Source organism: Pistacia vera, unplaced genomic scaffold (assembly GCF_008641045.1).
Source record: "Pistacia vera cultivar Batoury unplaced genomic scaffold, PisVer_v2 Contig441, whole genome shotgun sequence".
Classification (NCBI taxonomy): domain Eukaryota; kingdom Viridiplantae; phylum Streptophyta; class Magnoliopsida; order Sapindales; family Anacardiaceae; genus Pistacia; species Pistacia vera.
In genome coordinates, this window is record NW_022196270.1 from 922,306 (window position 1) to 948,009 (window position 25,704).

General features: G+C 35.7%; 5 protein-coding genes across 5 annotated transcripts; 1 reads left to right on the top strand and 4 right to left on the bottom strand.

The window, feature by feature from the left end:
- Positions 1-692: 692 nt before the first annotated feature.
- On the bottom strand, positions 693-2,186 carry LOC116144299 (serpin-ZX-like). The gene is made up of 2 exons (XM_031429766.1): positions 1,770-2,186; positions 693-1,598 (listed from the first exon to the last, which is right to left on the bottom strand). Exons 1-2 carry the CDS (start codon positions 2,184-2,186, stop codon positions 819-821), a joined length of 1,197 nt encoding a protein of 398 aa, XP_031285626.1. The 3' UTR covers positions 693-818.
- A 1,083-nt stretch (positions 2,187-3,269) lies between these two features.
- On the top strand, positions 3,270-5,853 carry LOC116144356 (exopolygalacturonase-like). The gene is made up of 4 exons (XM_031429808.1): positions 3,270-3,400; positions 4,422-4,476; positions 5,001-5,516; positions 5,623-5,853. Exons 1-4 carry the CDS (start codon positions 3,270-3,272, stop codon positions 5,851-5,853), a joined length of 933 nt encoding a protein of 310 aa, XP_031285668.1.
- A 1,230-nt stretch (positions 5,854-7,083) lies between these two features.
- LOC116144327 (extensin-like) lies at positions 7,084-8,730 on the bottom strand. The gene is made up of 2 exons (XM_031429790.1): positions 8,379-8,730; positions 7,084-8,281 (listed from the first exon to the last, which is right to left on the bottom strand). The coding sequence occupies exons 1-2, from the start codon at positions 8,551-8,553 to the stop codon at positions 7,383-7,385; spliced, it is 1,074 nt and encodes a 357-aa protein (XP_031285650.1). The 5' UTR covers positions 8,554-8,730; the 3' UTR covers positions 7,084-7,382.
- Positions 8,731-15,825: 7,095 nt separating this feature from the next.
- Positions 15,826-17,378, bottom strand: LOC116144314 (proline-rich extensin-like protein EPR1). The gene is made up of 2 exons (XM_031429781.1): positions 17,163-17,378; positions 15,826-17,065 (listed from the first exon to the last, which is right to left on the bottom strand). Exons 1-2 carry the CDS (start codon positions 17,335-17,337, stop codon positions 16,125-16,127), a joined length of 1,116 nt encoding a protein of 371 aa, XP_031285641.1. The 5' UTR covers positions 17,338-17,378; the 3' UTR covers positions 15,826-16,124.
- A 4,213-nt stretch (positions 17,379-21,591) lies between these two features.
- Positions 21,592-22,693, bottom strand: LOC116144329 (cytosolic sulfotransferase 12-like). Its single transcript, XM_031429792.1, has one exon. The coding sequence runs from the start codon at positions 22,683-22,685 to the stop codon at positions 21,714-21,716; it is 972 nt and encodes a 323-aa protein (XP_031285652.1). The 5' UTR covers positions 22,686-22,693; the 3' UTR covers positions 21,592-21,713.
- Between the last annotated feature and the right edge of the window lie 3,011 nt (positions 22,694-25,704).

Genomic DNA, 25,704 nt, shown 5'->3' on the forward strand with positions numbered 1-25,704 from the left:
TTATTAATTTTTTTGAAAAAAGCTTATCTTACGATACGATACGCGATTCAAAAAATTAGGTTTTCGATACACGATACAATACCCGATTTGACAATCATGGTCTGAATACCCCAATCATTAAAAAAAAAAAAAAAAAGCAATTAAATAGAGTGCAAGAGGACTTTAATTATTAAATAAAAGATAAAAGATAAATAAATATTATTGTATAATTCAATATATTAATTGTTTATAAAAATGTGTTACACATAAAGTTTTTTCATTTATTTATTTATTTATTTTTTTTATGATTGGAGTGTCTGGGCCAACTTACGCGTACTTGGACTAATCTCTCGAGATCCTTGAACTATTAGCTGGATAAAAACTCTAGTGGCTACCCCTATTAGTAACAAAGAAGAGACTTAAACTCATTACCTCTCGAGTAATATATCTAAAAGTCTCTATTGAACCATTTGGTTCATTAAAATTTTTAGAGAAATGTATCCGAACGTGAATTTTGATAGTTTCCAGACAAGGAAACGCAAAAGAAAAACACATAATAATTAATAAACGAAAGAGCCCTTATTTTCTTTCATTTCGCTCTCTCTTTAACACCCCTAAGATGTAATAAAAGTAAAACTTTTATGAGATTATACCCAAATTACAACCAACAAAAGAAACATATATTCTCCATTTCACATTTTAGAGTGATATCATATTATATACCAAACAAAGAGGTCTTTAATTTTTACGACCCAATTGACTTTAAACTTAAACATTACAAAGCATTATATAATATAGAAAATTATTTCTGTATAATATATTCTAATCATTTCTCAAGTTCAAGATTCCAAAAATGGATTGAGTATAGCCCCAACGAAGAACACAGCATTAGATGTCTCTTCTCTGATCATGAACATGAAAGGATGGTCTGCTACAAAGCTTGGTATTGGGTACCTTAAACATTGCGGGATTATTATAGCAGCAGTGCAAGCTGCAGCTTCAGTTCCTTCTTCATTAACTTCAATATAAGACTTGTGAAACATCTTTTCGACGAAAAGTGGTCGGTCCACCATCTCTGTTATCTCCTTATTTATGGACTGGAAAGGTAGTTCAAGTCCCAGATCCATCATTGTTTTTGAAGCTTCAAATTCAAATGAGAACTTGAACCTTGGAACCCACATATCCGGAAGCTCCTCATACTGTAAATTGAACTGCGTATTGAAGAATTTAGGATTTGACCTGGATCTGTTTACTAGATTCTGAAGACCATGTCTTGCTTCTGGGAGAAAGAAGTACATGGAAAATTGCCTGGTGTCTTGACCATTTCTGTAGGGGAGTTTCAGGATTTTATAACCATCAAAGGATCCGTAAAGATGTAATGCAGGTTTTTGACTAGTCATGAAGGGAACTGTAACAGTTTGGCCACTTAGAAGATGGAAATCTCTGTGTTGAGTTCTTAAGACATCGAATTTTTTAGCCCATGTACCTTTGAAGTAGAGTGCATTCGCAAGAACCAAAACCGTGTCTCTAGGCACAGCCCCTTGTGGGATCAGGTTTTTGATGAGTCCATTGGTTGAATTCTCGGCCCAAGTATTTATTTTATTGATCACTTCATCAGCCTACAAGAAAAAGCGTTAAATAAATTTGTCACTGAAGGATTTACGTATCGAAGTCTTTAGAGTTTGGTTAGATGCAGTCATGTAGACCAGTTTTGTTTAAAATCACAGTCAGAAAAGCAAACAAATAAAATATTTAGAAAGCAAGCACCAATACAATAAACTCAACATTACCTTATTCTCAAAGTCAACCTCTTTGGCTGTGGCATTGTAAACACCTCTCACAATTTCTTCAAAAGAAGGTTTAATTATGTAGCCTTCAGCTACCCAAACACCATTAATGAAGGACAAAGTCGGACCTCCTAAGTTGTGGTTGTTCTCATGATTGGCTGGCAAAGCAAGGGAAATCAGTTGAGAAGACAGAGAGGTGAGATCCTGAATATTTTTGGATCCCAGAAAGGAAAGCAACTGCTGTAATGTACGTCCTCTTGAGCCTACTGCAATCAAGCTCAGCAAAACATGAAATGAAAGAGGAGAGATCACAAAATTTGAGCCTTTCGCTAGTGCTTCTTTCAGAAGAACATGACTTGACATTAACAGACAGAAATCAGTATTAAAATGGCTAGTTGGCATCTGTACAGAGCACTCCATGTTGATCGCAGATTCACAACAAAAGTCTATGGTGCTCTACGACTTCATTAACTCGGTTGGCATTCACTTTTGTAGGCGCTTCAATGGATGGATTCACTTGCAAGTTGCAACTTTAATTATTATTTAAATGAGTAGTTTTTCATTTAGTTGACTAGTTGAGATATAATAACATTTTCATCTTAAGGTCTGGATTAAATATAGTTATGGTCAGAGGTTCTCAAAAGTGACAAATACACCCTTTTTTATTTATTTTTTTTATTTTTAATGACCGGGGGGTTTTCTGACCAACTTAGGTGTACCCCAACTAATCCCTCGAGACCTTGGAAATATCGCCCAGATAAAAGCTCTAGAAGTCACTCCTATTAGCAACCGAGGAGCGACTCGAACTCAAAACTTTCTGAATAATACACTTAAGAGTTTTTATTAAACCACTCGATCACCCAGAAATTGGTTCAAAGGTAAAAATAAAATAGTGTTGTAATTAAAATTCTTTGTTAGAATTATTTTTCTATTGAAAACCAATAAGTTTAATTACACTTAACCCGAATCTTATTGATCAAAAAGTAATTATCTAGTTGACTAATTGATTTTGGGTCTAAACTCTAAGGTGAATATGGATCCTCATCGATAAGCGTTTTTGTTTCTATTGTTAAATGCTTCGCGTTTGAATAACGCAATTGATTTCTAAACAATGAATTGTGTCTCTATCTTCTTAGCAACCCCTCTTTCTCTAAGCTTGATTTTGCAAGTAATTAAGATTCAAGAGAAACCATATCATATACTATATTGAACTTCAATTATCACAACCCAATTGACTCCAAACCCAAACGTTTCAGAGCAAGATAAAAAAGTTAAAACTTATTTCTTTTAAATTAATTATATTGAAGATTCAAAGATCTTCTATGGTTCTTTAGAGTTGATAAAATCAATATACAATTTAGGTTATTTGATCCGAAAGATATTGAAACTAGGGGTAGGCGGGTTCAGGTACTTGGCCCAAACCCTTGGAATTGGAACCAACCGGCTCTTACGATTTAGAAACTGGAATCAGTTAGTTTCGGTTCCTAAATGCCTAGAATAGAGATGGCAATGGGTTTGGTATTTCTGGGTACCCAGCCCCACCCGTCCCGAAAAGGCCAGACTTTACCTAGTGTTAGCGGGCTTGGGCTTGGGTCTGGGACTGATTTACAGGCCCGCCCTCGAGTACGAGTCGGGTATGAGTATGTCTTCAATCCTAGCTCGGCCTGCCAGTTTTACTAAATTACCCTTATAATACATATATCTAATTACAGAATTATCCTATATATATATATATAAACTGAGATTTATTAATATTTAAATATTCACATTATAAAAATGGGCGGGATTGGGCCAGGCCTGTTGGGCCGGACTTGGGCTTTACCCGTCATCCCGGTGACGAGTCTGGGCTGGGACTGGGACTGGGCTTTTGTCATGAGGTCAGGCTTGGGCCTGGGCCTGGGCCAAGGGGTACTCGGTCCCAACCTGGCCCATTGCCATCTCTAGCCTAGAAATGGGATCTGAACCACATGTTCCTATTCTAATTCCAGGTATTTGACACTTTTCACATAAAATATAATACACCCCTATTATTCACAAAATGGCAAATATACCCTATAAAAATTACAAATATACCCCAACTATTTAAAGAAATTACAAATACACCCCGTGTACCCGTCGGTTCCACCTCGGATACCTGGACCTCAGTTCTGGTTTCAGCTCCCTTTTTCGGTTCTCATTCCTGAAGTGGTGGAATTGGAACTGGAATCACATAGTGCTTGTTCCACCAAATTTTGAACTGGAANTTTAATTATTTGAAGTATATAATTTCTTGAAATAAAACATTTCTTTTTTCTATTTTTGTGTACTAGCTTGCTTGTCCCCAAGTTTTAGTAACCATAAGCAATACTATCTACAAGAAGTTACTCAACTAACTATTAGCTAGTTGTATTAAGTTACTTAGAAAACCATGCTGATTAAACACAAGCCAATAATTTTACTAAAAGCCTAAAAATATTACCATATGGAAGTTAAACGAGAATCAGAGGCGACAGAGTTCTATGAAAATCTATAAATGCCTTTAGATTGAAAGTAAAGCACCAATTAATTATTTAATTAACATTCATCAATCTATATAGTTACCATTTAAAGATGGGTTTCAGTTTCTACTCTCAACAAGTATTTTATCCAAAAATGTTTGTGAAATAAATGAAACAGTTTTCAATGTAATGGATTTCGGCCTGCAGCAAATTGCGAGAACGATGACAAGGAGGTTAGAATGATTAACTATAACTCTCTTTTTCGTTTCTTTAATTATACTTGATTGTTTACTACAGTAGGCCATGACAAAACTCAAAGTAGCAGATAATCTCAAAGATTTTTATATATTAACTATTAGGTTTCTATTATTTGTACTCTTAGGCTTTTAGTATTGCTTGGAAAAAAGCTTGTGATTGAAATGGTAAGAGCAAGGCTTTGGTTCTGAAAGGAAAATACTTGGTCAGTTCAATGGTGTTTGAAGGTCTATGCAAAGGTCCAAATGTCCTTTATAGTGAAAGGGTTTGTGAAGGCTCCTACTGATCTATCAATGTTTGTTGACAAGCGTAGTTGGATCACCTTAAAAACTTGACCCTCGCGGGAGGTGGGATTTTCCATGGCCAAGGACAAACTACATGGCCACAAAACGATCGCAACAAAAATTTAAAGTGCAAGCTTCCTGTTGTGAGTACTTTTATTAATAATATGCCTTACATTTTGATTTGATACCACTTCTTTACTCGTTTTGTGTTTTGACAGTTTTTGCGATTCAATTTCGTAACCGACTCAACAATTAAAGAAATAAAATCTGTTGATGGTAAGAAAGTTCATATCAATGTTTTTGCCTGCTACAACCTGAAGATAAAATCTATTAAGATCTCAACACCTGGAGATAGTCCCAACACTGGTGGAATTCAAGTTGGGTCATCAAAAGGGATTAAGATCTACGATTCAGCGATAAGTACTGGTGATGCTTGTGTCTCTGTTAGTCCTGGAAGTGAAAACATTCTAGTCTCCGATGTTTTCTGTGGACAAGGACATGGGATTAGTGTTGGTAGTCTTGGAAGGACTCCAAATGAGGAAGCTATTACCGGTTTGACAGTACAAAATTGCACCTTCACAGGCATGAGTAATGGTGTAAGAATCCAGACATGGCCTGATTCTTATGAGAGCACAGTTTCCAATTTAACATTTGAAGACATTGTCATGGATAATGTGCAAAACCCCATTGTTATTGATCAGGAGTACTGCCCGAACAATTCTTGTAACAAAAAGGTATACGAACATGATACTAGTTAATATGGTTTGCTTTTGATTCCTGAAATTGTAATGTAACCAGCCAATTGTTAGCTAACCTGGTGATTACTATTAATTTGTATAGGTTCCTTCAAGAGTGAAGATCAGCAATGTTAAGTACAACAACAGTCGCGGCACTTCCTCCTCCGAGGTTGCAGTTAATCTCATCTGTAGTGCAGTGAACCCATGTGAAAATGTGGAGATTGGTGATATCAACTTGGTTTACAATGACGCTGAAGCAGGTCCAGGCACATCATCTTGTTCAAACGTTAAAGCCATCCTTAAAGGAAACCAGATCCCAACCATTTGTGTTTAGGGCTCTTAATCTATATTTGTAAATCAATTATTGAAAGCATTCTACTGAATGACATTAGTTAATTCATTACTCTTTACGTACAAATTTATAAAACCATACATTTAATTCAAAGGTTTCTTTTCTTTGGTATTAAATCATAGGGAATTGGAAGTAAGTGTTTCTAAATATATTCTGTATGGAAGTTTACATACATGAGCTTGGGTTTATGAGACTATGTTATGGAGGAACAAAAAGTCAAGAACTCTTAACCGGTGCTGGATGGAGGTTAAGCAAACATTAGTTTGGTGGTTTGCAAAGCAACCATAATTTTGACCATACCATTTTTTTATGTTTTGATTGATGAAAAAGGGGTCCCCAGGGGAATTAAAGCNACGTTAAAGCGATCCTTAAAGGAAACCAGATCCCAACCATTTGTGTTTAGGGCTCTTAATCTATATTTGTAAATCAATTATTGAAAGCATTCTACAGAATGACATTAGTTAATTCATTACTCTTTATGTACAAATTTATAAAACCATACATTTAATTCAAAGGTTGCTTTTCTTTGGTATTAAAACGTAGGGAATTGGAAGAAGTGTTTCTAAATATATTCTGTATGGAAGTTTACATACATGAGCTTGGGTCTATGAGACTATGTTACGGAGGAACAAAAAGTTTAAGACTCTTAACCGGTGCTGGATGGAGGTTAAGCAAACATTAGTGTGGTGGTTTGCAAAGCAACCATAATTTTGACCATACCATTTTTTTATGTCTTGATTGATGAAAAAGGGGTCCCCAGGGGAATTAATGCAGTTCTGTGAACCTTTTTGTTTGGTTCAGAATATTTTGATGATACATTTGTTTTTTTATTTTATTTTTTTTAATGTTTGGCCTTATCAACATATGTAGTATTGTGAGGTTGTTTACATAGCAGCTGGTTCCTTTACATTTGGAAATGGCTAAGAGGTGATGTGTCATTTTTTTTTTTTTTTTTTTTTTATGATTGAAGGTGATCGGGCCAATTTACGTATATCTCAACTAATCTTTCAAAACCCTAAAACTATCGACCAGACACGAGTTTCAGTAACTACCCCTATTAGCAGCCGTAGGGACTCGAACTTGGAAAACAATGTTAGATTCTCCTCTTGAGAGACCATATTAGATTATCCTTTTACTCTCTTATCCTTAAGGGGATTCGACCGTGTTAGGTCTTCTTTTGCACTTTAATTCTAGAATTCTTGCCATCAGCAATTCCATGAAAAGTAACAACGCATATTCAAATTACATTAACAATAAAAATTTACAGAGTAAGGCCTGTCACACGCATGACTAGAAACATAGCTTTATTCTAAATAGTAAGTACAATAATTTCTTTTGTCCTAAATTTTTATTGACGACAGGCACATTACATAACTCCAAAAACATCAAGCTCGTTATACTGACAATCTCATCACTGCCATAGTTATATCATAATTCACTACCAATAATGAAAAGGGAATGTGAAAGGTACTATTGCAGAAATTAGATGGATATATGGATATAGAATTGGGTCAAGGTGAAGAAGAAGCGGGAGGAATTCCTGGGATACGAGGCGGTGGTGAAGGTAGGACCGGAGGCAGAGGAATTGGAAATGAAGGTGGCGATGGTGGAGTTAGTCCTGGAACTGGCGGCAATGGAATAATTGGAGAAGGAGGAGGGACTATAGAATTTGGAGGCAAAAGTGGCGGTGGCAGAAAAGGGAGTGGAGGTAGCTGAAATGGATTTGGTGGTAGAATTGGAAGTGGCAAAAATTGGTTTGGTGGCAATGGAGGAAGGAAAGTATCAGGGTGATCTACCTCCTTTTGTTGTGATTCTGATAGTTGAGTGTGAGTTTCCTTGGATAGTTCTTCAGGGTTTTTTTCTGTAGTTTTTTTTTTCCCTGCTAATGGTGGAAGGTATGGAAGTCCTGGAAGACGTGGAAGAGGAGGAAGTTGTGGCAATGGCGGTAGTCTTGGTAGCAAAGGAAGTGGAGGAAGATGGGATGGGTCTAACGGAGGAAGACCAGGCATTGTTGGGTCTTGAATTGGAGGTGGAAATGGTGTATTTTCATCAGTTGGAGGAAAAGAGGCTTTTTTGCCGTTAAATTTTTCTGAATTTTCCAGGCTTGGTTTCTGGTAGCATAGATTTGTCTGTTTTAGTGGCTTGAAGGAGAAAAATCCTGCTGAGAATATGTGAGTTCCTTCGTTTCTTGACTTGAGCCGGAGTGAAGACGAAGTTGGTGATGAGGCCACAGCACAATACGGCTCACTACTGCTGATCAGTTTCACTGAACAGCTCTTGATTCTCCGGACATGTTTGCTAACTGAGAATGGTAGATGAACCTTGAATTCTCCATGCTCATCTGTCTTCACTTCTTGTCGAAAACTCGGTTTTGAAGTCTCATCTTTGCATTCTACAGCGACAGATGCACCTGCACAAAAAATCCCATAAAATTTTCATCCCAGAAGAGCAAAACAAAAACCCCAACAACCATTAAAAAAGCTAGAACAAAAGTTGTAGAATTGAACCTGAAATGAAGTGACTAGACTTAGAGAAATCCTCCTGGAAACATGTATCACAGTAGACACTGCCAACAACAACAGCAGAATGAAGCTTCTTGTTACTTCTAGCCTCAAGACTACAAATGGTGAAACTGAGAAAGAATATCGTGTAAAACCAAGACATGATTTTCAAGCCTCTCATGCTCTCTCAACTTATCTCTAGGCACGTGAATGTGAGGAAGAGTGAGAATAAGAGTGGCTTTATATAGATATAGCCTAAGCTTTTTCCATATACTAGGACAAAATATGCTGCATATTTTGTTCTATGTTTAAGGAATATATGAAAAATAAAGTTATCTCAGGTTATATTTATGAGAGGAGAAGGCGGTCTAAAAGTTATTCATGGAAACTGTTAATTAAGTAGGAGCCGTGAATACAGGTTTACTTAAATTCTAAACAGCTCAAAAGGAAGAAATAGAAGCTGAGGATTGCTGGTTTGGTTTTGTTGGTTACATTTACTGAGTTTGTTCCTTTGTTGGTGTAAAATTAGCAATGAAGATGGTTGGGTCCCTGTTGGTTCACGAGAGCAGCCACAAATTTCATGTGTTCAAACTCCACCACTCACTTCTCCCTGCAAATTTCACAATGTGTTTGTTTCCCAAGTTTAACCACAACTCACTATTAAGTAAAAATTTATAACATCATTCATTGATTCTATATATCCCTTTTGTCACCCAAATATTTCAGAAACTGATTGGGGAACTGATGCTTTGTCTTATTGAATGCAGCAATTACGAATAGTTTTATGAGTAACCGACTATTTACCACCCAAGGTTTGCCTTTATGACATTTTCTCACCCAAAAAGTTTCAAAATACCATTTTCCAACCCAAAGTTTATATTTCATTTACTATTTAAAATACACTTTTCGATTCGGTGGCTAATAGAGAGAAAACTCGGTCCTGGTTGTTCGGGCTTTTGAAGAGTAAATGTGGATGAATCCTTTGGTGGTGGCAGGTTGGATTTTGGAGGTTAGGATTAGTCAGAATCTGACTTAAGAGGGGCAGTTGTGCATTACACAAATCACTCGATTATCGGCGATTGATGGGGTTGTCGAGAGTAAGGTTTGAGGGTTTTGGTAAGTGATGATCGGGGAAGAGAATGGTGATGGCGTGGGGTCGCAAGTAAGTCGAAAATCGGTCGACGATTGATCATAATATAAACATTGGGTTGGAAAGTTGTATTTCGAAAGTTTTGGATGAGAAAAAGTCGTTGACTCAGTTTTATACTAAAAGAAAAATAAATCAACACCTTTAATAAAATTTTCTATATCATTGATGCTGCAAAGTTAACTAGCAGTCCACCCAATGGCCTGATGGTAAAAGAGCAAAAAAATGTTTCATGTGCTCCTGAGTTTGAGTCCCTCTAGCCACTAATAAAAGTGGCCACTAGGGCTCTTACCTGACCGACGGTTTTAAGGCACTGGAAGATTAGTTGAGGTGCGCACAAACTTACCCGAACAACCCCGGTGATAAAAAAAGAAAAAAAATGATGCTGCAAAGTTGGAATCTTTGGTGACACAAGTCACCACATGCATTGATAATCAAAGTTTCAAGTTTTGAATCGTCAAAGTTGTAATCAAAAGATGTTGAAGCTTTTATGGTGTTAATGTGAAAGCAAGTAAAAGATGTTGTGGAAGAATTGATAGTGAACTAAAAGTCATTCTGCTTGAAGAGGATGATATCAATAAAGAAGACTTTTTACAGTACTTTAAAGTATAGCTTGATTACTAATTAAGGAACATATCGTAATATTGAACAAAATATGAATATAACTTCAATTATTACAACCCAATAGATATTACACTTAAAACATTACAAAACATGATACAAATTGAGAACTTATTTCTATTAAATCAATTATAACCCTTTTTAAAGTTCAAGACTCCATGAGCGGATTCAGCACAGCCCCAACAAAGAACACAATATTAGATGTCTCTTCTCTTGTCATGAACATGAAAGGACAGTCTGCTACAAAACTTGCTACCTGATAACTTGCACAATACGGTATCGTTATAGCAGCAGTACAAGCTACTGCTTCAGTCCCTTCTTCATTAACTTCAATATAAATGTTATGCCTAAAAAGTCACGTCTATGTCAGCTCATTTAATGTCTTCTTTTAGCAGTTGCCAAGCCCATATCTCTAAAGATATTCTCACCAACCATATCTCCTTTCAAGAAATGAGTGGACGAGAGTCTTCCATGTGTCAAGGCAACTTGCAAAACACTCATTACATTGATTGTTTAGGTATATAAATGGGCACTCCTCTTCCCGAAGAAGGGGGCTGGGCTGAGATTTGAGCTTCATTTTCATTCTCTCTCTGTAAACACTGTATTTCTTCATCTTTGTATGCCTTAGGGCAAAATCATAGAAATAGTCAGTGAGCAATAAAATAACAGTGGATGTAGGAGTCGCTTGTTGAGCATCCGAACCACTATAAAAATCCCCTCTTGCTAATCTTTTATTTATTTTTCTGCAAAATATATAATCTCAGCTCTATATTCAAATCTCATGGATCCATCACGTGTGTCTCCTGAGTCAGCTCAGCGTTTCTCACGTGCAAGTCGTTAGCGTCCAAAATCAAGCGTCAACAGTTTGGTGGCCCATGTAGGTCCGATTCTCAAACTTGCATCCAAGTTCTCCGATCGTGTGGACATATCATAGATTGCACGCGTCTGAGTTCCCCAATCACGTGGCCAGATCGTAGATCACACGCATCAGCTCTCCAATCGCGTGGCCAGATCGCTAATCGCACGCATTAGAGCTTCGATCGCTTGGCCAGATTGCAGATCGCACGTGTCAGAGTTCTTCGATCGCGTGGCCAGATCGCAGATAGCACATGTCAGAATTCTCCAAGTGCGTGGTCAGATCGCTGATCACACGCTCAAATCACACATTCAAGACCGTTCATATCACGTGTTCAGATCACCCAGATCACGTGGCCAGATCGCTTATCACACGCTCAAGTTGAGCCTAGGTCATGCTCGTTATGTGCTCAGGTCGAGCTCAGGTCATGCTCGTTATGCGTTCAGGTCGAGCCCAGGTCGTGCTTGTTATGTGCTCAAGTCGAGCCCAGGTTATGCTCGTTATGCATTCAGATCGAGCCTAGGTTGTGCTCATTATGTGCTCAGGTCAAGCCCAGGTCGTGCTCGTTTAGGTCGAGCCCAGATCGTGCTCGTTATGTGCTCAGAACGACCTCGTGCTCGTTATTCGTTTAGGTCAAGCCCAGGTCATGCTCGTTATGTGCTCAGGTTGAGCCTAGGTTATGCTCGTTATATGCTCAGGTCGAGCCCAGGTTGTGCTCGTTATGTGCTAAGGTCGAGCTCAGATCGTGCTTGTTATGCATTCAGGTCGAGCCTAGGTCGTGCTCCTTATGTGCATATTGAACTCGTTTTGCTCAGATTGAGCTCGTTTTGCTCTCAAGTTGAGCTCGTTTTATTTTCAAGTCGAGCTCCTAACAGATTTCAGGTCGAGCTCCTCAGTTCGAGACTGCAGCAATTCAGATCAATGACCTTAGTTTCTAAAGCGCGATTACGCACTCCAAAAACTGGGGGGCTTCTGTTATGCCTAAAAAGTCACGCCTATGTCAGCTCATTTAATGTCTTCTTGTACCAGCTGCCAAGCCCATATCTCCAAAGATATTCTCACCAACCATATCTCCTTTCAAGAAATGAATGGACGAGAGTCTTCCATGTGTCAAGGCAACTTGCAAAACACTCATTACATTGAGTGTTTAGGTGTATAAATGGACACTCCCCTTCCCGAAGAAGGGGGTTGGGCTGAGATTTGAGCTTCATTTTCATTCTCTCTCTATAAACACTGTATTTCTTCATCTTTGTATGCTTTACGGGCAAAATCATAGAAATATTCAGTGAGCAATAAAATAACAGTGGATGTATGAGTCGTTTGTTGAGCATCCGAACCACTATAAAAAACCCCCTCTTGCCAATCTTTTATTTATTTTTCTGCAAAATATATAATCTCAGCTCCATATTCAAATCTCATGGATCCATCACGTGTGTCTCCTGAGTCAGCTCAGCGTTTCCCACGTGCGAGTCGTTGGCATCCAAAATCAAGCGTCAACAATAAGACTCGTGGAACATCTGTGAAACGAAAAGTGCTGGAAAGTCCACCATTTCAGTTATCTCCCGCACCATGGGATTGAAAGGTAATCCAATTCCCAGTTCCTCCATAGCTTTCGAAGCTTCAAGCTCAAATGAAAACTTAAATTTGGGGATCCAAAAAGCTGAAAGTTCTTCTTTTTGTAAATTGAACTGTCTAGAGAAGAATTGAGGATTGGACTTGAATCTGTTTACCAAGTTCTCAAAACCATAAACTGCGTCTGGAAGAAAGAAGTACATGGAGAATTGCCTGGTGTCTTGACCATTTCTGTAGGGGATTTTCAGAATTTTAAAACCATCAAAGGATCTGTAAAAAATGATATGTATGTTTTCGACTAGTCATGAAGGGAAAACGAACAGTCTGGCCATTGAGAAGGTAGAAGTCTTTGTATTCAGTTCTTGAGGCATCAATTTTTTCCGTCCATGCGCCTTTGAAGTAGAGTGCATTTGTGAGAATCAAAACTGTTTCTCTTTCCAAACCCCTTTCTGGGAGCAGATTTTTTATGAGTCCATTGGTCGCATTCTCAGCCCATCTATTTAGTTCATCTCTCACTTGATCACTCTACATGAAGAAGCATATGAATCACTTCTCAAACTTCCTAAAATATGGTAAATTTAGAGTTGAAGTAAATAGATTTAGCCTTACCTGATTCATGAAGTCAACCTCTTTGGTTGTGGCACTGTAAACGCCTCTGACAACTTCTTCAAAAGAGGGTTTAAGTTTGAATCCTTCAGCCACCCAAACACCATTAATGAAGGACAAGGTTGGACCTGCTGTTTGATTGTCGCCCTCATCGTTGGCTTACAAAACAACGGAAATCATTTGAGATGACAGCAAGATGAGATCGTCAGCATTTTTGGATCCCAGAATCCAAAGCAACTGCTCTAGAGTACGCCCTTTTGAACCCACTGCAATCAAGCTCAACACAACATGGAATGACAAAGCAGAGATCACAAAATTTGAGCCCTTTGTCATATCTTCTTTCAGTAGAACATGAATTGCCATTTTTAGACAGAAATCAGTGCTAAAATGGTTGGTGGGTATTACTCCGAAAGTAAACTCCATTGTGATACAAGAAGTAATGTTTTGCAGCTTCATTGATTTGTTTAGCCTTACTTACATAGGAGTTCAATTTCTAGAATGGAATCTTTTCCAAGTTACAATATTTAATTTAATCAATTCTTAAGGCTTGGATCTAAACAATTTTTTCACAAATTTTTTGTAATTGTTTGTGAGTATTTATTTAATTTAAGGTGAGATTACTTGTTCAGAAAGTTAAACACATAAGAAAAATTTGTCAACAAATTATAACGTATGACAAGTCGTTTAATTGCCAAAAAAGAAAATGACAAGTTGGTTCTATTGAACAATTTGACGATTAATGAGTCTTTTGCCTTTTAAGTGCTAGTTGTTTGATTATCTAAAATGTACATACTTGGCAATCTTCTGTAACTATTTGTATGACAAACCAAGCTACTTTGCTTTTAGTAAACGACAAGACATTAGCTTTGCGTTCAATAAAACAAACATGTAAGGACTTGATTTCACAAGTTGTACTAGCTAGTCTAAAATCAAACTATACAAGTACTATTACTTAAGAATAGAAAATAAGTTTAACTTTTTTATTTATTTAGGGAATCAACATAAGTGAACCCTAAAGAGTTGACTTAACAATAAAAAAAGTTTTTTTTTTTCATTGACTTCTTAGATTCGAATTTTGATATCATTTAATACAGTTGTGACTTATCTTAGAATATTAGATTTGTATGATATTCAATAGACTTCTGAGATTAATCAAGGTATATACAAACTAATTCAAACATTTTGATCATAAAAAAAAAAAAAAAAAAGGAAAAAAAAGACAATAATAGGTTTTAATTATTTGAAGTATATAATTTCTTGAAATAAAACATTTCTTTTTTCTATTTTTGTGTACTAGCTTGCTTGTCCCCATGTTTTAGTAACCATAAGCAATACTATCTACAAGAGGTTACTCAACTAACTATTAGCTAGTTGTATTAAGTTACTTAGAAAACCATGCTGATTAATATGGATAATGTGCAAAACCCCATTGTTATTGATCAGGAGTACTGCCCGAACAATTCTTGTAACAAAAAGGTATACGAACATGATACTAGTTAATATGGTTTGCTTTTGATTCCTGAAATTGTAATGTAACCAGCCAATTGTTAGCTAACTTGGTGATTACTATTAATTTGTATAGGTTCCTTCAAGAGTGAAGATCAGCAATGTTAAGTACAACAACATTCGCGGCACTTCCTCCACCGAGGTTGCAGTTAATCTCATCTGTAGTGCGGTGAACCCATGTGAAAATGTGAAGATAGGTGATATCAACTTGGTTTACAATGGCGCTGAAACAGGTCCAGCTACATCATCTTGTTCAACGTTAAAGCGATCCTTAAGGAAACCAGATCCCAACCATTTGTGTTTAGGGCTCTTAATCTATATTTGTAAATCAATTATTGAAAGCATTCTACAGAATGACATTAGTCAATTCATTACTCTTTATGTACAAATTTATAAAACCATACATTTAATTCAAAGGTTGCTTTTCTTTGGTATTAAAACGTAGGGAATTGGAAGAAGTGTTTCTAAATATATTCTGTATGGGAGTTTACATACATGAGCTTGGGTCTATGAGACTATGTTACGGAGGAACAAAAAGTTTAAGAACTCTTAACCGGTGCTGGATGGAGGTTAAGCAAACATTAGTTTGGTGGTTTGCAAAGCAACCGTAATTTTGACCATACCATTTTTTCATGTTTTGATTGATGAAAAAGGGGTCCCGAGGGGAATTAAAGCAGTGCCGTGAACCTTTTTGTTTGGTTCTGAATATTATTTTTATGATACATTTTTTTTTTTTTTTTTAAATGTTTGGCCTTATCAACATATGTAGTATTGTCAGGTTGTTTACATAGCAGCTGGTTGCTTTGCATTTGGGAATGGCTAAGAGGTGATGTGTCGGGTTTTTTTTTTTTTTTTTTTTTTTTTATGATTGAAGGTGTTCGAGTCAACTTACATACATCTTAACTAATCTTTCAAGACTTTAAAACTACCGATCGGATACGAGTTTCAGTGGCTACCCCTATAGCAACCGTAGGGACTCGAACTTGGAAAACAATGTTAGATTCTCCTCTTGAAAGACCATGCTAGATTATCCTCTTACTCTCTTACCCTCAAAGGGATTCGACCATGTTAGGTCTTCTTTTGCACTTTAATTCTAGAACTCTTGCCGTCAGCAATTCTATGAAAAGTAACCATGCATATTCAAATTACATTAACAATAAAAATTTACATTCAAATTACATTAACAATAAAAATTTACAGACTAAGGCCTGTCACACGCATGACTAGAAACATAGCTTTATTCTAAATAGTAAGTACAATAATTTCTTTTGTCCTAATTTTTTATTGACGACAGGCACATTACATAACTCCAAAAACATCAAGCTCGTTATACTGACAATCTCATCACTGCCATAGTTATATCATAATTCACTCCCAATAATGAAAAGGGAATGTGAAAGGTACTATTGCAGAAAAGGGATGGATGTATAGATATAGAATTCGGTCAAGGTGAAGAAGAAGCTGGAGGAATTCCTGGGATACGAGGCAGTGGTGAAGGTAGGACTGGAGGCAGAGGAATTGGAAATGAAGGTGACGATGGTGGAGTTAGTCCTGGAACTGGCGGCAATCCTGGAACTGGCGGCAATCCTGGAACTGGAGGTAATCCTGGAACTGGCGGCAATCCTGGAACTGGGGGCAACGGAATAATTGGAGGTAAAAGTGGTGGCAGAAGGGGGATTGGAGGTAGCTGAAATGGATGTAGTGGAAGACTTGGAGGTGGCAAAAATGGGTTAGGTGGCAATGAAGGAAGGAAAGTATCAGGGTGATCTACCTCCTTTTGTTGTGATTCTGATAGTTGAGTGTGAGTTTCCTTGGATAGTTCTTCAGGGATTTTTTCTGTAGTTTTTTTTTTCCCTGCTAATGGTGGAAGGTATGGAAGTCCTGGAAGAGGTGGAAGAGGAGGAAGTTGTGGCAATGGCGGTAGACTTGGTAGTAAAGGAAGTGGAGGAAGATGGAATGGGTCTAACGGAGGAAGACCAGGCATTGTTGGGTCTTGAATTGGAGGTGGAAATGGTGTATTTTCATCAGTTGGAGGAAAAGAGGCTTTTTTGCCGTTAAATTTTTCTGAATTTTCCAGGCTTGGTTTCTGGTAGCATAGATTTGGCTGTTTTAGTGGCTTGAAGGAGAAAAATCCTGCTGAGAATATGTGAGTTCCTTCGTCTCTTGACTTGAGCCGGAGTGAAGACGAAGTTGCTGATGAGGCCACAGCACAATACGGCTCACTACTGCTGATCAGTTTCACTGAACAGCTCTTGATTCTCCGGACATGTTTGCTAACTGAGAATGGTAGATGAACCTTGAATTCTCCATGCTCATCTGTCTTCACTTCTTGTCGAAAACTCGGTTTTGAAGTCTCATCTTTGCATTCTACAGCGACAGATGCACCTGCACAAAAAATCCCATAAAATTTTCATCCCAGAAGAGCAAAACAAAAACCCCAACAACCATTAAAAAAGCTAGAACAAAATTTGTAGAATTGAACCTGAAATGAAGTGACTAGACTTAGAGAAATCCTCCTGGAAACACGTGTCACAGTAGACACTGCCAACAACAACAGCAGAATGAAGCTTCTTGTTACTTCTAGCCTCAAGACTACAAATGGTGAAACTGAGAAAGAATATCGTGTAAAACCAAGACATGATTTTCAAGCCTCTCATGCTCTCTCAAAACTTATCTCTAGGCACTTGAATGTGAGAAAGAGTGAGAATAAGAGTGGCTTTATATAGATATAGCCTAAGCTTTTTCCATATACTAGGACAAAATATGCTGCATAATTTGTTCTATGTTTAAGGAATATATGAAAAATAAAGTTATCTCAGGTTATATTTATGAGAGGAGAAGGCGGTCTAAAAGTTATTCATGGAAACTGTTAATTAAGTAGGAGCCGTGAATACAGGTTTACTTAAATTCTAAACAGCTCAAAAGGAAGAAATAGAAGCTGAGGATTGCTGGTTTGGTTTTGTTGGTTACATTTACTGAGTTTGTTCCTTTGTTGGTGTAAAATTAGCAATGAAGATGGTTGGGTCCCTGTTGGTTCACGAGAGCAGCCACAAATTTCATGTGTTCAAACTCCACCACTCACTTCTCCCTGTAAATTTCACAATGTGTTTGTTTCCCAAGTTTAACCACAACTCACTATTAAGTAAAAATTTATAACATCATTCATTGATTCTATATATCCCTTTTGTCACCCAAATATTTCAGAAACTGATTGGGGAACTGATGCTTTGTCTTATTGAATGCAGCAATTACGAATAGTTTTATGAGTAAAGGACTATTTCCCACCCAAAAAGTTTCAAAATACCATTTTCCAACCCAAAGTTTATATTTCGTTTACTATTTAAAATACACTTTTCGATTTGGTGGCTAACAGAGAGAAAACTTGGTCCTGGTTGTTCAGGATTTTGAAGAGTAAATGTCAATGAATCTTTTGGTAGTAGCAGGTTGGATTTTGGAGGTTAGGATTGGTCAGAATCTGACTTAAGAGGGGCAGTTGTGCATTACACAAATCACTTGATTATCGGCAATTGATGGGTTTGTCGAGAGCAAGGTTTGAGGGGTTTTGGTAAGTGATGATTAGGGAAAAGAATGGTGATGACGTGGGGTCGCAAGTATGCCGAAAATCGGCTGGCGATTGGTCGGAATATAAACGTTGGGTGGGAAAGTGGAATTTTGAAAGTTTTGGGAGGGAAAAATCATTGACTCATAGTTTTATACTAAAAGAAAAATAAAATCAACACCTTTAATAAAATTTTCTAGATCATTGATGCTGCAAAGTTAACCACGGGTCTACCATTGGCTAGTCTTATGGTAAAAGGGCAAAAAAATATTTTTTGTGCTTCTGAGTTTAATGCCTCTAGCCACTAATAGAAGTGGTCATTGAGGTTCTTACCTGATCGACAGTTTAAGGCTCTGGAAGATTAGTTAAGGTGCGTACAAACTGGCCCAAACAATCCCGGTGATAAAAAAAGAAAAAAAAATGATGCTGTTAAGTTGGAATCTTTGGTCACACAAGTCACCACATGCATTGGTAATCAAAGTTTAAAGTTTTGAATCATAAAAGTTGTAATAAAAAGGTATTGAAGCTTTTATGGTGTTAATGTGAAAGCAAGTAAAAGATGTTTTGGAAGAATTGATGTTTTAGCAATATTATAGTAATGTGAAGAATGAAGAGTCAACATTTATGTTCACGGGTGTTACAACATACAAACCATAGGTCATTGTCTAACATTCACGGATGAGTGTAGAAGCATCTATTTATATTAACCTTTTCTTATACTTTCGTCTCCATCTCTAATAACTGTCTCCTCAGGGGACCGAAATATCACGTGGCTTGAATCAGATAGACGGTGACAATTTTGGAATCTGGGTAAAACTTTCCTATAAATGATGATTTCATTGACGATGTTGTTACTATAAAATTATTCTCATATATAGGTGATTTCAATCCCAAAATGTTAAGTTATTTTTTTTTTATTGACCGAAAGTGTCTGGATCAGCTTATGTACGTCTCAACTAATTTTTTGAGACCCTAAAACTATCGATCCGGTAAAAGTTCTAGCGACCACCCCTATTAACAATCAAGAGTTTCCTTAAAAGATACAATTAGCTACAAAATCATATGACTTAACCTAATTATGCTTAATGAAAAATTGTAAGGACAAAAATAGTCGAATGCATTAGGCTATCAAGTCTAGTACCATCTAACATGGTCTAGTATGTTTTAATTAGACTGTAAAATTATATTGTTAAATGCTAAACTCGATCTAGACTATCGAGTCTAGCATAGTCTAACATAATATATTAGTAGTGTAGCATTTATTGTTTTATTAAGGATATGCATGAGAAGTCATTGAATTTTATGGTTAGATTTGTACTTTAAATAAAACCTGTACATCTTGAGAAATTGTGATTATTGAATTGACTATATATGTCTAAATCCCTATTTTTATCTAATAAATAATCAAACTATTACCTTCATAAGCTCGTGACAAATTTATTATTGAACAATTTTGTATGCAGTTTTTAGGAATAGAAATTAAAGGAATGAGATCCCTTCATAGAAAAATCTGCAAAATGTCTTTACACTCAGCGAAAGACCCAAAAGAACGGCCCAGATGTTGCATGGGAGCATGGGCTGACTTGGGCTGGGCAGAGTATTTTGCTTGTGTTTGAACTAAGCTCAGCCCGACTTTATGTGAATGTCTTTAGCTCACAACCCTTTAGCCTCTCAAGGCCACACCCATCTTTTCTAAAATATATCAATCGTAAAATAGTATATATAAAGTTATTGATGTGTAAGATAATTGCAGCTTTTTTTTTTTTTTTTTTTAAATCTCAGATAAACTCTCAAAGATAAAAATTAATGATACTGTGTCACTATAGTACTTATTAACAAATTAATTGGATTTTTTATTTATTATTATTATTTTTTTTAGTAACTGAGGTGTTTGGGTTAATTTATGCATACCTCGACTAATCCTTAATAAGAATTATCCTACAATAGCTCACCCTCGCGACTCTCTAGGAAATCATGGGCTTTCCTTTGCACCTAATGAAGAATCGAACCTGAGACTATAGATTGGACCAGTTGCAATCCCCTTGGTTCACTTTTATTGTTACGCTACCCATGGATGAGTAATTTAATTGGATTTACATAATTGTATGCAGTGTAATACATATAAAAGTTCTGAGGTAAGGATACTAAAAAGAGGAAATAAAATTTTAAAATAATATACCTGCATATTAATCACAGTATATGCAAAATCAATATATGCATGATTATTGATAAGCTAGATTATATTATTGTCTGTATGTTGTGTACAGTAGACTGACATCAATGCTCTGAAGTCTGAATAAGTGATCACTGATATTATCAAAATATATCAGTAAGTACACACCATAAGCTCCCTGTGATTTTGCTGTAATTTTTTAAGTTTCTGACATTGTCAAGTGTAAAATTTTGAGTACATCGAGTAAAGTTGTAATCACTTTATATGCTGCAGGGTCCTTTGATATATATTCTATTAGTGGTTTAACAACTAACAGGTTAACAGCTGTATTTGTTGTCTATTGGCTCTAACTTAATCCAATTTATTTTATTTTCGTGAAGGGTAAAATTGTTTCTCTCTTGTTTTATTTGTATATAAGCTTTGCTCCTTGTTTTTGCTAAGTCTTTACAGAGATATTGAGAATCTAAGTGTAGAGACTTATAGATATAGTATAGTGAAATTCGTATATGGTTGTGTTGATTGTATATGGTTGTTGTGTTTGTTACCCTTTACATTGGCAATTGTTTATAATCTTATCATGCTTTATTAAAATAAGGTATTATGTCCTAAAATCAATGAGAAAATAAGGCATTATCCCCTAAGATCAGGGAGAAAATCACTAGATTGACGTCAATCAATCCATGTTTACATGAAAATCATGGGATTGACTTCACCAAATCAAGTCATAATCTCAATATATCACTTTTTTAACTGTATATAAACCCTGTAGAAATCATTATAAAGGGTTGGAAACTTAGGGTTAGTAACTTTAGATCGAGAGCTTATTCTTGTAATCACAATAACAGCAATAGGATAACAATGAACGTAACCACTTTAAAAAGTTCATGTGCATTTATTTTTGTCTGTTTTCCTTTTCATTGCCGATTATCTGTAATCACGTGCTTATCATATCCGATCCGTCAAAATCAATTGGATAACTCTAATTATTATGAGATTTCATAACAACAGTTACCTTCTATATTGGCAATTGTTTATAAACTTGGGTTATGACACTATTGTTTAAAGTTTGGGATCCGTGGTTAACTAGAATTTTTGGCAACAGTATTTATATAAATCACTTATTAGATATTCTTATAAATTGCTTTTCTTGTGAATTACATATTTTACTTCATCAAGATCATTGGGAAGAAACTAATGCTATCAGAAATCAAAAGGATTTGTGAAACAAAATCACAGTAAGAAATGATATCAGTTCTACAGCAAGATCGATGCTACATGCATATGATTTTTCATTTGAAGAATTAAGCTCCAAAAACCAGACCAGATCCTTCAAGCTTCTTGCGAGTAACTTCGTCAAGTCGTTCTTTCATTTCCTGTGATAAGCTATTCTTCCAGTCACCAACCGAACCAAGCCTGAAATATGATTTATACATTATCCCAAGCCAAGGATCTACTCCAGTTTTGTTAACCTCTAAATTCTTGAGCCTATCCAGGTTGCACCTCCATAATACTTTATCCAAATCTTCTTCGTTAACAAAAGGCTTTCCAAGGAACGAAGCCAATTTTTGAACTTGCCCTTTTGTGTCTTGCTTCATCTCTTCATATTTCAAGAAAAGTATCTTCCCAGGTCTCTTTTGACTTTCCTTCCAATACTCTAAAACATGATCATGGAAAGGCCCGTAGGAATGAACACCTTTGCAAAAGCTCTCAAAGGCTTCACTTACAGCTACAGGGTACCGTTCTGGCGGTAAATTATTGTTAGAAAAGTGCCATAATGACACGATTGTGTCCTTAGGATCTCGTGTGATATACACAATTTTGCATCCAGAATTTTTTACGGACTCTGGGAGCATTGTGTATGGCATGTGAGTTCGAAATAGTCTTGGAGAGAGCATACCTGAAAGATCTGGATTTGGATTTTCTTTGAAAAGTTGTACTTCAAATGACGGCATGAGCTCATTGGGATGTTTTCTGAGCAGAGGATCTTCTTGTTCTTCTTCTCCTCCTGGATTATGGTTGATGATGGATGGTATAAGAGCCTTGAGCCAAGTGGTACCTGTCTTCATGGAGGAAGCTAGGAGAATATCATCATCACGAGCCTCAAAGTTGGACCTCGCAGCAATAGCAGCTTTAAGGTGAGGAAGTATATACCAGAACCCTTCCCATTGATAGAGAGTATCTTGGAGTCCCCACCATTTCTCTCTTGGAAGGTCATCAAATGAGGTAGAAGATGAAGATGAAGATGAGGAAGGATTCTGTAAGCATTTTTCCATTGGAAGGGAAGACACAGATTGAGAAAAAACAATAGCTAATGGGATCCTCTCCTTTTAATAATTAAAGGAGTAACGGTTACATTTACACCTCTCTCTTATATTATATTTATTATATCCTGATGTGATATATTTTATAATCACACACATTTTTAATTATTTTTAATTTTTAATATTATAATAGAATTTATGTAATTATGGCATATATCACATCATGATGTAATAAAAATAATATAAAAAAGTGATATAAGTGTAACACTACTCTAATTAAAAAGGTTGAAGTGGGGACTATACTTATAAAGAAATCTTACAAATATTTTCATACAAATTGATATAGTAAAATTTTGTAAGATTTCTTTATAAATGTAATTTTACTAATAAAAATTAAATTAATTTTAACGTCTTGGAATGTAGCTATTTAGAGTAGTCTCTATTAGATTTTTGCAGATAAAAAAAAAAAAAAAAAAGTTTGTATGAGGGTACAATTCTTATTTTACAATTTTAAAAGAATAATAATATGAAATTAGAAAAAAAAATTAATTTACAAATTTAGAAAATAAAATTATAAAAAAAGGACATCAAATTATAAAAATAAATTTTGACATGGGAATTTTTTTAGTTTTCTTTTTAAAAGTCGGGATTTTTATTTTAAATCTTTAATTTTAGTTATGCAAATTTTTTTTTTTTTTTTTTAGAAATTCTATTTATTTTTAATTTCATTGTAATTTTTTGATATTAATGTCCAAAGTCCTAATTATTTATTCTATATTTATTCTTCCAAATAAGACAAAAATAGGGGTATAGTAGACATTTCAATTTTAGAAACGACAAGGACTATACTGACACATAAATAGACACGTCCTTTAAAATGAAAATGTTATTAGCTCATACTATATAATATTATCATAATATTAAATACACATTAACATGTCACATCGATAGAGATGTTATTTAAAATGAAAGTGTCATTAATTATTATTATCCAATATATGATATTATCTTAATATTAAGTACACATCAACATATCATATAGATAGATACGTTATTTAAAATAAAAATGTCACTAACTCGTATCATATTATATATGGGATTATTAAATATTAAATTTTAAATACACATTATCATATCACATGGATAGATACGATATCTAAAATAAAAATATGGAAAACTAATTAACATGTGTAATAAAAACAAAAAAGACAAGGAAGAATAAATCTCCAACGTAGGTAGTTGATAGGTGTATATAAAAATGAAGAGATAATCATCAATGATTAGTGTTACGATTTGGAATTTTAGAAAATCGGGTAAACTTTCTTTAAGTTTGGACGGTGGGTCAATTTAAGAAATGGACATTGATCATAATTATATTACGGGTATAGGCAATGTTACCTATACAAATTATTTCCTACAAACTAATGTAATAATTTGGTATGTTTGACATATTATTTATCCTAATTATTAAGTTTATTTCTACTTCAAAATTACTTAATTACGTTAAAAGACCTCAGATTGTATAGATAAGTTTATGTATGTAGTATTATACATAAGAGTAAATGACTTTTTTCACCTAAGGTTTGCCTTAATGACACTTTTTCACCCAAAGTTAATATTTCGTTACAATCCAAAGCTAATTCCGATGGTGAAAAAATTCTCTCTATCACCACTATTTGAATCTCCGATCTCTATTCTACAAAACCCCTCTCACTCTGACACCTAATTTCTCGCTGATTATCAGTGTTAGGCCCAAAAATCATCTTGGGCTTGATGAGACCTAATAACAAAATAAACATGCCACGGCCTAAGGTTTCAGCGTAATCCTGATTGGGCCTACGCTTAAAATCACCTTGCGAACTACCCACTTTATGAGTTAGGCTATCCTATAAGTTAAGATAAACTAGGTTTCAGCCCATTAGCCTGCAATAGTCTATAAATAGGAAATTAGAATCCTATTCTATTTCCTCTTCTACTAAGATTCTAAATCTTACTCAAACTATCATACTTAATATGATAAGGTCAAGAAATCGTATCTCTTTCATGATAGAGATTATCTCCCAAAATAGGACTTAGTGTCCTACTAAGATTCCAAATCTTAATTAAACTATTAAACTTAATCTGATAAGGCCAAGAAATCATATTTCTTTCTTGATAGGGATTATCTCTCAAAAAAGAGGACTCGATGTCTTACTAGGATTCCAGCCCCTTGGGTTCACTATAAAAACATAGGTTTGCCCTCTCATTACGATGTAATCTCCCATAGTCAGTCTACACTACTCAAAACCATCTATTTGCTCCTAAAGTTCTTGCTCCGAAGAACCCAACACCTCCGCCGTAGTCCTAGCTTCCGACAAGACTCCTGGTAATTCTTCATCTCCTTAATTCTTATCAAATAATCTCTTTCAGCCTCGCTAACTTAAGCGTCGGAGTGCCTACGGCAAACACCACCTCGGTGTTTTCCGGAAGCTTCACGCTTGCCCTTTCATGTTTGTAGGTCTAGCGGATTGTCAGTGGCCTCAACCTCACGAGATCAGACCCTATTTTCATGATAGTAGATTTTTTGCATCTACAATCGGCGATCGCAAAACTAGAATTCCTGTTTTTAGCTGATTTTCGATTGATTTCAATGATGAATATTCAATCAGCCCCCACCTTTTGATCTATCGGCCTCCACTCTACAAAATCCCTCTTATTCTAGCTTCTAATAACTCGCTGAAAGTGATATTTTAAAACTTTTTGGCTAGGTAAGTTGACTTAAGGCAAACCTTGGGTGGGAAAAAGTCGTTTACTCTATAAATAACTATATAATTCATTACAAAAAATTGGAATAATGCTGATATGATTTTTTTTTTAATTAATTTGAATAGATGGAAAAAGTAGCAATTAGAAAACAAGCTCCAATTCTTAAGTAGGTGACACCTTTTTTCCTTGAAAGGTAAACCAATTATAGGCGATCATTTACTATTTACGTTAATTATCAATGCACCATTATTACATAAAATGAAAATTTTAGTAAAATTTTGAAAAT

Bases quoted from the DNA above. Each gene is read 5' to 3' on its own strand.
- LOC116144329 (XM_031429792.1), bottom strand. From the start codon at position 22,685: ATGGAAAAATGCTTACAGAATCCTTCCTCATCTTCATCTTCATCTTCT.
- LOC116144314 (XM_031429781.1), bottom strand. From the start codon at position 17,337: ATGAGAGGCTTGAAAATCATGTCTTGGTTTTACACGATATTCTTTCTC. The intron at 17,066-17,162 runs GTTCAATTCTAC...TTTTTTGTGCAG, and splicing joins GTCTAGTCACTTCATTTCAG to GTGCATCTGTCGCTGTAGAA.
- LOC116144356 (XM_031429808.1), top strand. From the start codon at position 3,270: ATGGCAATGGGTTTGGTATTTCTGGGTACCCAGCCCCACCCGTCCCGA. The intron at 3,401-4,421 runs GTATGAGTATGT...TAAATGAAACAG, and splicing joins CGCCCTCGAGTACGAGTCGG to TTTTCAATGTAATGGATTTC. The intron at 4,477-5,000 runs GTTAGAATGATT...GTGTTTTGACAG, and splicing joins GCGAGAACGATGACAAGGAG to TTTTTGCGATTCAATTTCGT.
- LOC116144327 (XM_031429790.1), bottom strand. From the start codon at position 8,553: ATGAGAGGCTTGAAAATCATGTCTTGGTTTTACACGATATTCTTTCTC. The intron at 8,282-8,378 runs GTTCAATTCTAC...TTTTTTGTGCAG, and splicing joins GTCTAGTCACTTCATTTCAG to GTGCATCTGTCGCTGTAGAA.
- LOC116144299 (XM_031429766.1), bottom strand. From the start codon at position 2,186: ATGGAGTGCTCTGTACAGATGCCAACTAGCCATTTTAATACTGATTTC. The intron at 1,599-1,769 runs GTAATGTTGAGT...TTTTTCTTGTAG, and splicing joins AGGTTGACTTTGAGAATAAG to GCTGATGAAGTGATCAATAA.